Below are 14,807 nucleotides of genomic sequence, written 5' to 3'. Positions count from 1 at the left end.
CACAAGAAACATGGACAAGTTTACTGTAAAATATTGCTAACATACAGACAAGTATAGACAATAGAGATTGATTTTAAAGAACATTCACATATGCACCAGATTAATCAATTCTTAACGTATTTGCTTCATATCTTTCTAAAAAAAATATATATATATATTTATTTATTTGGTTGCACTGGGTCTTAGTTGTGGCAGGCAGGCTCCTTAGTTGTGGCTCACGGGCTTCTTAGTTGCGGCTTGCCAGCTCCTTAGTTGCAGCACACGGGCTCCTTAGTTGTGGCATGTGAACTCTTAGTTGCGGCATGCATGTGGGATCTAGTTCCCTGACCAGGTATCGAACCCGTACCCCCTGCATTGGGAGTGCAGAGTCTTATCCACTGCACCACCAGGGAAATCCCTCATATCATTTTAAGAAATAAAATAATATGTAAAGACTCCCATTCCTTTCCCTCATCAGAAGGAATAACTATACTGAAATTGTGTCCTTCTTTTCCCCATTTTATACCACAAGATCTTGTATCCATAAACAATATATGTAGTGTTGCAGGATTTAAAATTTTATGCAGACATATTATATTCTGTCATGTTGGAACTTGATTTGCCATTTTAAGATTGATTTATGTTTCTGTATATAAATAGATCCAGTTTATTCAAACTGCTGTAAATTAGTTCCCGAGAGAGACTTGGAAGAATGTTAAATTTGGTAAATGTGGGTAGATGGTGTAAAGGATTCTCTGTATTATTTTTGCAATTTGGAAATTATTTCAGAATAACAGTATCACTACTGAGTCATTTATATTGGCAATATGCACTTGGAAATGGAAGTGGGGGAAGTATCCATTTATGATAATGACACAAATAACTGACCATAGATTTACTTGAAAAAAATCTAAGAACTTACCTGAAAATGTATATTTTGACAGGAAGTCATGTATTACTATTTTATTCTAAAATGTAGAATTTCATGTAGTATTTTCCTTTATGCTTCCCCTCCTCATTTCTACCAGCTAAGAAATGTTGGCAGAAAGAGAAGCCACCTTGATAAAAGCTACAGTTGAGTGTGAACTTGGAATAAGATCTAGACCGACACAGGTGTTGTCAAAGGTGTGAGCTGCATACTAGTCATATGACCATGTTATGTGACATTTTAGTGAACTGTAATCCAAGTGTGTAAAAGGAGAAAATGAAAGCACTGAACAATTTTTATATCTTATTTTTAGTCATTTGAATTTTAACACAGTCTGTTTTTTCATTTATAGTTTAGCATTATTAGCTAAAGAAGGAAATAACGTTTGTATTATTTATTTTTCACCTTGATTTAAATATGGTGTAAAAAGCTTCACTGGTCTTGTCAAAAAAAGGTGCACCTTTTCTAGTCCAGTGGAGTATTCTAGACTCTTCTGACCTTTGCAGTATGAGCTAATGATTCCCCTGTGTGGCCAGGCATGGAGGACAGCGGGTCCAGCCCATTAGCTAAATAGAAAAGCCAAAACTTGAGCGTTTCTTCTCCATTACCTTCCCTGGAGGGCTAGTTTGGAGCTCCTGCCCTACTGCTAAATATTGACAAACATGACCATACACTGACGATGACATCGCTGATCTGTGCTCCTGGCCTGGTGACCGTCTAGCCTCTGTGGAAGGCAGGAAGCCTGCCCTGCACGCCGGCACTCTTGAGCTGGGGACCCCTTTCTCCCAAGGCAAATTAGTTCAGCAAGGCTTCCAGACCAGCCCCACCCCTCCCCTCCTTTGTGTCCCAGGAATTCTACTGAAAAAAATATTTTCAGCAAATAAAACATTTTATAGGGGCCATTTATAAAGGGAAAGGAAGGCCATTTAATTTAGTTGTAGAGAAGGAAGTGGCACCAAATACAAGCTCCCTTGTTCCTCCATAAGAAGTCCTTAGGGTTTCTCCAGCAGTGCTGTCCAACAAGCCTGGGATGATGGGAGTGTTCTATAATTGTGCTGATCTTGAAATGTGGCTTTTGATTTGAGGAAGTTTTTTAACTTTTTAAAATTTTAATTTAAATAGGCTCATATGGCTAGTGGCTGCCATATTGAAGAGTGCAGCTCTTTTCTCCTCCTTGGGACAGATGTGGCTGAAGGTAGGCATTTCCATGTTACCTCTGGATCCTTAGCTGTACCCTCTCTCTTTCTGGAAAGGTGGAAGCATGTACATCATCTACACAACATAGATTCAGTGGTCTGAGCCAGACTGTGTACTCAAGCCTGGATCTGCTTTCACAGGTCCCCAACTCCAGAGGTGGTTGTGAGCAAGAATTCTCTCTCATTGGCTTATTTCCTCTTGTCAGAGGCCTCGACTTCTTAATTTTGTTCGGGGAAATAAGAGTTTGGCAGCCTTTCCTTCCAGCCAGTTCCTGCCACTTGGTACACAAGTACTGATACCGAACCCAGTATATAATCTAACACTTATTATTTTCCTGCTGCAAAGCTGAAGTTTCCTTTATTTTATGGGGTGCCACTTGCTTTCTTCTCATTCCCAATAGAACTTTGTTTTTATGTGCTGGGTAAGTAATCATGGAACTGGTAAGGACAAGAAAATAATAAAATCAAGGGATTTGATTAACATGAGAGGGTCTAACAGCAGCAGTTTACTCGTGAGGAGAAGAGGTGTTGAAATACTGGTAGGGGAGTTAGAAGGGACACAGAGAAGGGCAGGCAGCTAATAAAGCAGCTACCACGGAGAGTGAACGTGCGTCATCCTACGGAAAGACTCTGAAAACAGTGTGAAACACATGCTTCACAGATGTTCCACCCTAGGGGAGAGGGAGACCTGGTATTCGTCAAAATCCCATCAAGCGTGGTTGAGGGCTGCCCCCAGAGCAGTGGTCTTTCGTGGTTTTCGAAAAAGCCCGCAGCCCAAGAGACACAGATGGTGCAAGTCGGATGAAGCACACGGCAGGGGCAAGGCGGGGGGCAGCGGGGGCAGGGCAGTAACAGCATCTGCTCTGAACATTGACTTTGAACTCTCAGTAGAACCTAGTAGCACACTAATTTTAGTTTCTGGGTAAATTTCGGTAATTCTTAATATCTCAGTAGTACTAGTGGGTAGCCCTTACTTTATTTTTAAAACGTCTATATAATCTCAGGTGATTTTTCAGTATGAAACCAAGAAAGGCATTCTTAAATCGTTCATGATCCAGAAGATGGTCTCCGGCCTGGGGGACCACAGAATAAAACTTCTATGCCTTCCATCTGCCTTGACTTAACTCGGGGAAATGAAGGTAAAGGGGACCCAGGGAGACTGGACACAACAACCTATGACATTTCTATTAAGTAACTCTTTTTTTTTTTTTAAATTTAAATCCAGTTTTATTGTTTTGTTTTTTGGCTGTGCTGCAGAGCATGTGGGATCTTACTTCCCTGACCAGGGACCGAGCCCATGCCCCCTGTGTTGGAAGTGCAGAGTCCTAATCACTGGACCGCCAGGGAAGTCCTCTATTAAGTAATTCTTGACTGTAGCAAGAAGGTTAGCTACGAACAGAGGGTCCCCACAGAAAAATCATTTCAGTTCCTGTTTATTAATTTTCATAAAACAATTGAGTTACACATATTTGCAAGAGTGGTTAGGTTCTGGTCTTTAAATGGTAGCTTTTCTGGTTACTATCACATAGGTATCTGCTCTCTGTGAGTACCCTGATGCTTAATAAAGCTTGTGCGCCAACTGAAAGATTTTCCACATTTGTCACATCTGTAGGGTCTCTCTCCAGTATGAATGACCTCATGTCGATGAAGATTTGCCTTAAAACTAAAAGTTTTCCCACATTCGCTACATTCAAAGAATTCCTCCTTGGTATGGATTCTCTGATGCTGAATGAGATCTACATTCCGACCAAAGGATTCACCACATTCACTGCATTTATGAGTGTTCTGTTTATTGTGAATTTGTCGATGGCTCATAAGGGTTGAATGCCGGCCAAAGGCTTTTCCACATTCAATGCATTTATGGGGTTTCTCTCCACTGTGGATTAACTGATGTCGAATAAGGGTTGAATTCTGACTAAATGTTCTTTCACATTCACTACATTTATAGGGTTTTTCTTTGGTATGGATCCTCCTGTGTTCAACAAGATACGCCATCTGACGGAAACACTTTCCACAGTCATGACATTTATATGGCTTTTTTTGTGAGTGACACTGTTTGTGGACAATCAGAGCAGACTTCTGTTTGAAGGCCTGCCCACATATGTCGCACTCAAAGGGATCCTCTGAACTGTGAATTCTTTGATGTCGAACAAAATTTGCCTGACGCTGAAAGGCTCTTCCACATTCGCTGCATTCATAAGATTTTGCATTTGTAAGAATTTGCTTATGCCTCAAAAGCAGTGATCTCTGATGGAAGGGTTTTCCATACTCATATTTGCCCTGCTTTGTCCTTGCCTGAGCTTTCAGATCTTGAATGAGGTTAAGGTTTTGAAGGAAGTCCTTACAGCATTCATCACCAACAGTAGGGAGTGAAAGTCGGTAAATGTCCACAAATTCGTTACATTCAAGTAACTTTTCTAAGGGTTTCCTGGCCATTTTCTGCTTTACCAGTGACATCTGACATGACTCTAGATCTTCAGAAATGTTCTGCTTTGGAGTTAGCTCTTTCATCTTGAATCTGGCTTCAGGACCTAGCCAAAAAAAAAAAAAGTATATAAATGACCTGACTGCCATAGAAGGAAAAAAAAGGAAAGAAGTCAGGAAGTTTGTGATACGAGACTCAAACGAGGCTAAGAAGTGCTCACCTAGTTAAACCATCATACTACAGAGGCCAGTATTCTGATTTCCTTCCATAGGACCCACAGCTTTCATATCAGAAAGAGCTCTTGACATCAGCTAACCAGCTAAAATGTGCACAAGAGTATATGTCAGAGAATGTGAGAATTGAATAAATCCATCACCATTAGTGGGATAACAACTTACTCTCAGTACCAGCAGTGTCACATAACTAGGAGAGAGGTAGCATTTTGTACTTTCTAGATAAGCATGTTTTTAATAATTCTGGGAGAAACAACTTCTTAAAAATGGAGAAAGTGTGTAAGATAGAATAGAAAAGGAAACAGAGAGAAATAAGTACAAAACCAATGGACTAGAGCAGTGCTTTTTCAACCAGGGATGGTGTTGCTGGAACCTAGTGGGTGGAGGCCAAGGATGCTGCTAAACATCCTACGAGGCCCAGGACAGCCCTCACCGCAAAGAATTAAACAGCCTAAAATGTCAACGGTGCTGAGGCTGTGAAACCGTGGAGGGAGGGATGTGAAAAAGGGTAGAAGCAGCAATCAGGACATAGTACGTAGGAAAAACGAACATCAGTAAACACCGAGAGAATTTGGAAAACAAAATGAGAGCAAGGGAACAAGAGCAAGTATAGAGAAAGGGTAAGTGATGAGGGTAGAAAAAAGGAGTATCTAGGATGGCACGAGAGCTGTCAGAAAACACCAGACCGGCTGCTTCAGAGAAGCACTTGAACTGCAGTAGAAAGAGGATGAGCTTTGCAGACTTGATGTCAAATCCCAACTATCAACCTACTAGCCGTGTGACAGACATCGCAGTCCCTTAGTTTCTTCACCTGGGAATGGGGCTGATGACCACACCCACCACCTGCAGGGGGCAGAAGGCATAATGAGCAGGAGAGACACCAGACACCCGGCTCGGTATCGGCACAGGAGGGGCCTGGTGAATGGGGTCCCTCCCTCTGCGTGACCCCCACAGGGCCGGGTCTTCTCCTCACCCACCTGGGCAAGCACTACCGGAAGCCTTCCTAGTCCCAGCTCTTGGTAGATCCAGGATCCACGGCTCTTCCCACTGCTCCAGCTGACAGATCACCTCAGGTTTGGGAAACTGAACTCCTACTCGTGGGGAAGTAAATGGGATGTGCTGGTTAGTGAGCAGCAGATGTCCCAGAGCTCATTTTACCCCTTGGGGTCTAAGCGGTGGGGGGACAGCGACAAGCAGAGATCAGGACAGTAGTGAACAGGGCTGGTGAGGAGAGGACTTGGTGCAATCTTTATTGAAAGCCTGAACAATATTCACACTCTGGGATGTGGTAATTTCACTCTTAGAAATATAGCCTAAGGAAAATTAGGACAAAGGTTAATGAACCAGAGATGTTCAGCAGAGTTCTAACAAACAGTGCAAACTGGAAATAAACTAAATGTCAATAGGGGAATGGTTAAAGTGTAGCACATGAATACAACAAAGGCAAAAGTATTCGGCAGATACTGAAAATCCATGTATTCAAAGAATATTTCTTTTGGGCTTCCCTGGTGGCGCAGTGGTTAAGAATCTGCCTGCCAATGCAGGGGACACGGGTTCGAGCCCCGGTCTGGGAAGGTCCCACATGCCGCAGAGCAACTAAGCCCGTGAGCCACAACTACCAAGCCTATGCTCTAGAGCCCGCGAGCCACAACTACTGAAGCCCGTGCACCTAGAGCCTATGCTCCACAACCAGAGAAGCCACTGCAATGAGGAGCCCACGCACCGCAAGAGTAGCCCCCGCTCGCCACAACTAAAGAAAGCCTGCGCACAGCAACAAAGACCCAATACAGCCAAAATAAAGAAAGAAATAAAATACATTTAAAAAAAAAACTGAAAGAAGTTTCATATTAAAAAAAAAAAGAATATTTCTTTTTCCCCCCAGTGCATCTGATACATTTTTCAAAGAATGTTTCTTAAAATAGGAAAATGCTCCCTAGATATTTTAAAGCAGAATACAAAACTCATGTAAATTATGATCCAAATTTTGTTTTTAAAAACTACGTGTGTGTCTGTGCGTGTGTGTGTGTACAGATCTTCCTCTACTTACAAAAGGGTAACTTCCTGGTAAACCCAATCTAAACTGAAAATATGCTAAGTCAGAAATGCATTTATTACACCTGACCTCCCGAACATCATAGCTTAGCCTCACCGACCTTAACCACGCAAAGAACACTTATATTATGCCACAGTTGGCAAGATCATCTAACACAAAACCTACTTTATTATAAAGTGGTGAAAAGCTGTTGTAACTTACTGAATACTGTACTGAAAGTGAGAAACAGAATGGTTTCAAGTATACTGGTTGGCTGCCCTTGTGACGACATTATCACATAGCTGTGTGGGAGCTGCGGCTCTGAGCCCAGCGTCACCAGAGAGAACGGTCCTGCATATCGCTACCCGAGGAAAAGATAAAAATTCGAAGTGCGCTTTCCACTGAATGCGTATTGCTTTCACACCATTGTAAAGTTGAAAACATCTTAAGCTGAACCATCGTAAATAGGACTGTCTGTATACATACATAAAAGTAAACCGAAGTGTTAACAGGGTTAATGCTGGGCAGTGGGCATGTAGATGATTTTAATTTTCTGCTTTATGAGGGTTTTTAATAACAGGGAAAATGCTGATACTATAATGGTAAGTTTTAAAGGGATTACAGAATTATACATAGACTATGCTCAGCTAGCTTTTTTTTTTTTTTAAAAAAACAGCACAGGAAAAAAAAACAGGAAGGAAATATTCCAAAATATTAAGTGTTAGCCCTGAATGTTTTCCCCTTCCGTTTATGCTTTCCTCTATCTTCCATATATTCAAGTATGCTCTTGGAATGCTTTTAGAACAAAAACAAACAGTAAAACATCCAGTGCTGGGTGGACAGTCTCACAAGAGGTGGGCAAGACTCTGTGCCAAGAGTGTCCGCATGGGAGCCAACACTCCCCAGAAAGAAAAAGTCATCCAGGAACCTCCCACCCTAGGGAGACTCTGCATCGGACTAACCCAAAGGCAGGCTCCTGGGAAGATGGAAGCTGTGAAGGTTCAGAAGTGAAGTCAGTGAAGAATCATTTCCTGGGCACCCAGTGATGTTGTAAACAAGAAGGGAAACCATTTTCAGACAGAAGGAAAAGACTTCAAGGGAGCAAGATGCTAGACTTGGAATCTGCAGCGGCCACAGTCGTCAGCGCCTAGGAGTCTTAACAGGTGTGGAGGATTCAGGTCGGGGTGGGGAATGGGCTAATCATCTCTGAACTCTAAAACAAAAGGGAACTATTAATTGTCCACAATCCCTCATTTGAAAACTTTGAGGCCAGATGTGTTTCGTGACTCAGAATTTTTCCAGATTTCAGAAAGATGCCTTGGTGGGTATATTTTCTCTTATGCACCACCCCCAACAGGGGTTGGAGCTGAAACCTTAAACACACTGATATTTCTGATGCCATATATATATATATACAAAGACCAAATGAGAAAAAGGATGATAAATAGCTTCCTGTACGATAAAAATCAGATTTAACCACCTGATGACTTAAGGTTGGGTCTTATAGCCAAATGAGTTATGAAAAAACGTCTAGTTTTCAGAGCTTTTTCTGCTTCTGGAATTGCAGATAAGAGACTGAGGAGATGTGCAGACACTCAAAGTGAAATGTTAAGCTGACTCATTACCCAAGGAGAGCACGTTTCTGTAGTTGTCCAGCATCACGTCTCTGTAGAGGTCCTTCTGAGCCCAGTCCAGTGTGTCCCACTCTTCCCTGGTGAAGTACAGAGCCACGTCCTCAAAGGACAGCAACCCCTGGAAACACAGCGACTGACTGCAGCTGCAATTCTTACAATAACTTTGTGAGCTACAGTATTATTATTACAGATGGTCAATATTTGAGGCTTCTCTGGCCGTTTGATCTCTGCTGCAGTCACTCATCTCTGCTCTGGTAGCACAGACACAGCACAGACAACACGAGAGCAAACGGGTGTGGCTGTGACCCAATAGAACTACTCCCGGCTCCAGGTAAGTTTGCCGACCCTGCTCTGTACAACCCTACTTTCCACATCCTGTATTTCTTCTGCCCGGATCTCTCAGGAAAGAGATGGCTCATTCCCATGAGGTCACTGAGGACGGGGCAGCATGAGGGCCATTCACACAGGGATGGACAGGCTAATGGGACACAGGGATGGACAGGCTAATGGGACACAGGGACGGACAGGCTAATGGGACACAGGGATGGACAGGCTAATGGGAAAAAACCAGGCAGGCTGGAGCTCGCGGGGCTGGCTGTCCTGGGCACCGCTACCCACTAGGTGTGAAGGGGGAGGACGGGAGGGGACACTGGGATCCAAAAAGTTGTTGGAGAAGCAAGACCAGAGCGGGGGGCAGCCCAGCAGGGAGGGACTGAGGGATAAACCCTCAACAGCGATCCCCTCCAGGCCTCTGGTCCCCACCCCATCTCCTTGCCAGAAGCCAACGCGAAGCAAGAGCAAGGGAGCCCGTGGATGGAGAATATAAAGGCCAGCCTCCCAGGGCGCAGACAAAGTGGGGAACGGTGGAGAGTGTCTCCACGGGCCAAACACAGACCGCTGAGCACCGTGCCCACGGCAGAAGTTTCCATCTGCAACTGTGTATCCAGCTCCCGGGGGCCGAGAGGCCTGGCGTCTGCCCCCCACACTCGCCGTGGTTCAGGGGGTGTTCCTGCGGAAGGGCTTCAGCAATAGGAACACCAGCTCCACCCGAGATGCTTCACGCTGCTCCCCTCTGCAGACAGACCCTGAGTCTCGCAAACGACAGGCCTGTCTTTCCTCCTGCCCACACCTGGCCCAGGGTTAGGGTCTCAAGCCCCCTCCCCTGATCCCGAATATCCTCCGTCCCCAGAGCTGCCTGCAGAGGCCCTCACCTGCCCCACCCGCCAGCCGCCTTCACTGCACCTGCGTGGAGGCTCCCAGGCGCTGGGATACAACAGTTCAAAGCCCCAGAGTTATCTGTGTGCGTGGGGTTTCCTAGCTGGGCCCTTCGTGTGGCTCCACAGTTCTTGCCCTCAAGGTCCTCACCAGGGGTCTTCTTCCCCTTTATCACTCCCGCTCCTTCAGGAAGCATTTACTGAACACCAGGAAGTCGCCGGCCTGTGTGCCACACGCCAGTGACAGTAAACGCACAGAGGTGACAGCTCCTGCCGGGCCCACAGGACCAGCCCCTCGGGCTGTGCACTGCTCGACTCTAGGGGACACTGTTCACATGGCAGCTGTGACAACGGGGCCCCCACAGCTGCTAAGTGCACAGCCTGTGCGACCCACGGAGCCCCAGCCCCGCTTCAGGGAGTGAAGGGTCCAGTGGGGAAGCGGGAGAAGTCAACACGGTGACGATCCAGGGGTCCACGGGGGGCGACGGGGGCTGTGAGGACAGGGCTCGCCCCACCCCCTCCTCTCAGGAGGCACTGCCAGTCACTTCCCAGAAAGCAGCCCCCGGGGCACACGGCCCTCACCTCCTCCCGCCTCCCCACCGGCTCCCAGACATCCCCTGCATCGGGCCTCACCACCCCCCACTTCTCCCTCCTGGTGACGCCTCCTCCTCGGGCCGATTCCATTCTCTCCTGTCTCCTCCAGGGTCTTAATCCAATGACCACGACTCTCCTGTGTGTGCCCTTTTTCCCTTTGTGATACTGTGATTTAAATAAGGAATATATATTTGGTCTTCCTCCCTACTTCTGGCACAGAGTTCCTAAAAACCTTGGATTTTCCTAAGGGATAAGAACAGAGGAGCATCTTTTAATATTTGGGCTTTTGTCCTCGGTTTCTGAAATAGCTCCAGGGCCATACAGGTGAGAGGAACGTCGTGTTACTCATAACAAATCCCTCAACCCCACCTGAGTTCATGTTAATGCGGAAAACTCCTAAGGATGGGGCTGGATGTCAGGGGAACAAGCATGTGATGAGAGGGTTAGAACCTTCACCCCTAGCACCTGAGGGGCGGGGAGAGGCTGGGGTTCAGTCAGTCACCAAAGGTCAGTGACTCGACCCATCCCGCCTACGTAATGAACCCCCATAAAAGCGCAGAAACAGAGGTGCTGGGGGGTGTCTGCCTGGAAAGGAAAGCCCTGCACCCCTCCCCCACTCCCCCTGCCCTGTGCCTCTCTTCCATTGGGCTGATCCTACATTGTAGCGTTTTACATGAACCAGGATCTGCTCAGTAAACTGTTTTCAGAGTTCCGTGAGCCACTCTACCAGATCAATGGCACCCGCGGAGTGGGTCGTGGGAACCCCAATTTAGAGCCGGTGGGTCAGAAGCACAGGTGACAGCCCGCACTTGTGATTGGCGTCTGAGTTCGGGGCGGGGGGCGGTCTTGCGGGGACTGAGCCCTTACCCTGTGGGTCCGATGCTAACTCCAGGGTGACAGTGTCAGAATGAGTTAAATGGCGGGCACCCAGCTGGTGTCAGAACGGTCAGAAGTGAGGCGTCATGAAGCAGAGCAACACAGCCGCGTTCCTTCCCAGACTATCACTCCTGCCCGTAGCCCGCAGGATGCTGCCGCCTCTCCTGCCTTTACAAAGATGCTCCTGGCGCCTTGCTCCCTCTCGCTTCTGCCCTCTCTCCTTCCCTTACTGGGCCTTTTCTGTAAAGAAAACCCTACACACTCACCTCCAGTCACCCCACACCCACCCAGTGGCTCTTCTGCAGCTGTCCTCCTGGAGCCCAGCCCTCTGCCCACGTGGGAACACAAGGGAGAGTCATGGGGTTAATGCAGGACCTCAGAGAGATTTCACAGAGAGGATTTTTGAGCTGAGTCTCAGCATATGCAGAGGTGGGTTGCCTGTGGACAGGGAGAACAGGATGCACACAGGCCGGGGGACAGAAGGGAGTCCACGTCTCTGCGGGCGGGTCCTCTGGCCGTCAGGGAAGGCGGGAGATGCCACCAGAAGGGCAGACAGAGCTCTGTGATCCCTCAGCAAATGCGGACACGCTGGGCCAACGGGTCAAAGCGCTGCCCCTCCAACTCCCTCTTGCCTCCCTCCCGTCCAAGACTGTTCTTTCCAAATGGTCGCGAGGGTTCCTCACGTGTCTCCTCACTTTTCTACTCAGCCTCTCACAATCACCCTCCATCATGTTACGAGTTCAGTAACTAAGCTTCCAGTGTACCCTTTGACGCCAACAGATCAGAATTTATCCTGTGTTGTGGGAGTTTGTTTCCACAGCTCCGTCTCCAAATGGCTTGTAAGCGCCTTAGGCAAGAGCTTCTCTCCCAGCACAAAGGCAGTACTATCTGGTATACAGTAGGTACACAATAATGCTCACTGACAGAAACAAGGAGCAACTGTGGTGACAACAGCTAAAACTTACAGAGCGCTCCACGTGTCACTAGATACCCTGCCGATACGCCACGTGCCCCATTTCATTGAATCCTTGCAACTCTTTGACAGCTACTATCATTATCCCATTTTCCAGATAAGGAAACTGTGAGAGATCAGGTAACACATCTAAAACAGAGCCTGGATTTGAACCCGTCTGGCCCCAAAGTTCAAGCTCTTTACATCCTACCTTCCAAGAAGGAAAAACCCCCAGCTGATAAAGATGGCTCCACCTGAACAGAGGAGTTAAAGCCACGTGAACGCCATCGCCCGGCGGTGAGACTCCACCAAGGTAGGGGAGGAGGAACCCTGCTCACCTTCCACAGGGCTGGCAGGAACACGGCTTCCATGGCCTGGCCTCTGAGGTGGTGCAACCTCCCGGCCATCAGGCTGAGCTGAAGGAGAGGAAAAGAGCACACGTAAGGCCAGCTCCGATTTGAAGCTCTCTCACCAGGCAGCCCTGGACAGGGAGTTCCAATGGGGCCAACGAACCTCAGCTAGCACAAAGTCACTGTGTTTGGTGTTGGAATATGTGATAAAATGAAAGCAACTGCTAGAATAGTCTTGTTAGGAATTTCTGAAGCTAAATCAATTTCCAATCTTTATCCAAGGAAACCTGTGGCTCTGCCCTCACCTCCTCCCTAGAGTATATTTAGCAGCACCTCGTTGAGAGACTCAATACGCCAAGGGACCAGACTGTAGGAAAAAACAGAACTCTGACCTGCAACCTGCAGCAACCCGCCTGGAACCCAAACCACAAGCAATGCAGCAATAGGCCCTACATCAGGACTTGGTCTACAAGTGCCAGCTTATCTCTAATATGTACCCCTGTCCTCCATCTAGGGCCGACAGGAAAAGCCGAATATGCTCCCATACCCAATCATGTAGGATGTTCCACTTCTTTTATTTAACCTGCCTCCAGTTTTTCCAAGCCAATCAGCTCCAAACTCAGCATATTTGAGTCTTCCCTCTTTTCCACTATAAAACTTACCCTTTTTGCCTTTGAGCCTCTGCCACACACACGTGATGGTGGCCAACTCCCTTGGCCATGAAGGGAATGAAGAGCCTTTGCTTGTTCTCTTTTGGGTGGTCTTCATGTATTTCTACATCACACAGAATCAGCTCAGATAGTGTAAAAATGATTTTAGGGCAGTTAGAGATTTTAGGCTACATATGATATACAAAGAGTTAATTGTGGTCAAAAGAAAATTCAGAAGACTTTACTTGATATGAACATTTTAGGGAGCAAAACCCAAACTGTGAACAAGGAGACTTCAAAACTGAAAGTCTTGGGCTCTCAGCAGTTACCGCTCAGTTTATAAAGCCTGTGAAGGGGTGGCAGAATAAGCCACCCCAAAATATACCACTTTGGAATACTGAGCTGTGGGACTTAAAAACGGCTGTTTAAAAAAGAAGCAACAGTGGAACTTCCTGGCAGTCCAGTGGTTAGGACTCGGGGCTTTCACTGCCGGGGCCCGGGTTCCAACCCTAGTTGGGGAACTATGACCCTGAAAGCTATGTGGACTCACTCATGCTAAGCCCCATGTCAGCAAACCAACACTTAATACTTAACCTAACTGCCATTTCAGCCTCTTCCAGGAGTAGAACCTCCCTCCGCTTTCCCTATGAAGATAGTATTTAGGCCTGAATTCTACGCCATCTCAGGGGTTAGTCATTTTTCCTTGGGTATCTCCCATGTTTACATGAGGTATACATGTTAAGAAACTTGTTTATTTTCATCTTTTATTGCGGGGGTCTCAACTAAGTACTCAGAAGGGTAGAGAGAAAATTATTTTCCTCCCATACACATGAATGAGGAAGTACATTGTTTTCTATTGGGACTGGTTACTAGAAACTGACATTCCTTTTAGAAGAGTAGCACCGGACAAGTTTACTTGTTTGTAGCTGATTGGCTAGGAAGCTGCAAGGTCACCCTGATATGAAGAAAGCTTGTTTCCGTTAAGGACAGAGCCAGTATTTGGGGGAAACTAGGACAGCTTTTAAGTTTTGGTTCCGCAGCTATGGGTGGTTGGCCAGGGGACATACCCAAACTGTGGCCTCCGCTTTGCTTCTTTTTCAATATAGTAAATTCGGTGTTGTTTCTCTCAGGGAATACACAAATGATGGGATACCGAGGATCTTCGTTTTTTAATTGTGCTTCTCTGGCTACCGGCGAACCTTGCTTTATGTAAGTACATCTTTAAGAAAGTCCCTCACACACCGTTCACGTTCCCTAAAAACACTGCTCCTAAGCGCTCCTGCCTCTTAAGCAAGAAGGCACCCCCCAGACGGTCTTGATCAGGGGAAGGGACCTCAACCCTTTCATTATCTAAACTAGATTATTTTCTGTGCGCATTGTGCATTTGGAAGTCAGAACCCATAATCCAATTTGTTAATCTATAACAATACAGTGCCCTGAAGATCGGGGTGGGATTGGGGGGGAGGATACGGGGGGGGCTCTCTCCAGCCCTCACACCTTCTATGGCGGGGCCACCAAGGCTTCCCCGCGGCACCCAATCCTCCCATCACACTAGCTCCTTTCTCCCCAAACCTCGCGGCCTCCGACTCCAGCCGCGTCGCCTCCTCCAGGAAGTCCTCAGGATGCACCTGCGGCTGCCATGGGGGCTGCGATCCCCTCTCGAGGTGTTGGGCTGGACCCGGAATCAGGTCCAAGCCTCTGAGCTAAACCGCACCTGAGGGCGCGACGCGGAAGGTCCCTGTGC

The 14,807-nt window shown here is 46.9% G+C and overlaps 1 protein-coding gene across 5 annotated transcripts; it reads right to left on the bottom strand.

Annotated features, from left to right (window-relative positions):
• Positions 1-3,491: 3,491 nt before the first annotated feature.
• On the bottom strand, positions 3,492-14,807 carry ZNF789 (zinc finger protein 789). 5 transcript variants are annotated; one of them, XM_029220689.1, is made up of 7 exons: positions 14,131-14,807; positions 13,076-13,187; positions 12,402-12,479; positions 8,419-8,545; positions 5,739-5,852; positions 5,533-5,604; positions 3,521-4,634 (listed from the first exon to the last, which is right to left on the bottom strand). In XM_029220689.1, the coding sequence occupies exons 3-7, from the start codon at positions 12,468-12,470 to the stop codon at positions 3,625-3,627; spliced, it is 1,392 nt and encodes a 463-aa protein (XP_029076522.1). In that variant the 5' UTR covers positions 12,471-12,479; positions 13,076-13,187; positions 14,131-14,807; the 3' UTR covers positions 3,521-3,624. The 5 variants fall into 5 exon arrangements, with proteins under 5 accessions (XP_029076526.1, XP_029076522.1, XP_029076523.1 ...); XM_029220690.1 differs by having other exon boundaries at positions 14,636-14,793; XM_029220691.1 differs by lacking the exon at positions 13,076-13,187.

The sequence above is a fragment of the Monodon monoceros genome, unplaced genomic scaffold, assembly GCF_005190385.1.
Source record: "Monodon monoceros isolate NGI ecotype Baffin Bay Population unplaced genomic scaffold, NGI_Narwhal_1 Super_Scaffold_13, whole genome shotgun sequence".
Classification (NCBI taxonomy): Eukaryota; Metazoa; Chordata; class Mammalia; order Artiodactyla; family Monodontidae; genus Monodon; species Monodon monoceros.
The sequence above is the reverse complement of the archived record's forward strand: the minus strand, read 5'-3'. Positions and strand labels throughout refer to the sequence as shown.

What these genes read in the sequence shown, in the direction of transcription:
- ZNF789 (XM_029220689.1), bottom strand. Translation starts at nt 12,470, where the DNA reads ATGGCCGGGAGGTTGCACCACCTCAGAGGCCAGGCCATGGAAGCCGTG. An exon ending in TCCTGCCAGCCCTGTGGAAG is followed by an intron (nt 8,546 to 12,401) that starts GTGAGCAGGGTT and finishes CTGTGTTTCCAG; the next exon opens with GGGTTGCTGTCCTTTGAGGA. An exon ending in CAGAAACGTGCTCTCCTTGG is followed by an intron (nt 5,853 to 8,418) that starts GTAATGAGTCAG and finishes CCCCACGAGTAG; the next exon opens with GAGTTCAGTTTCCCAAACCT.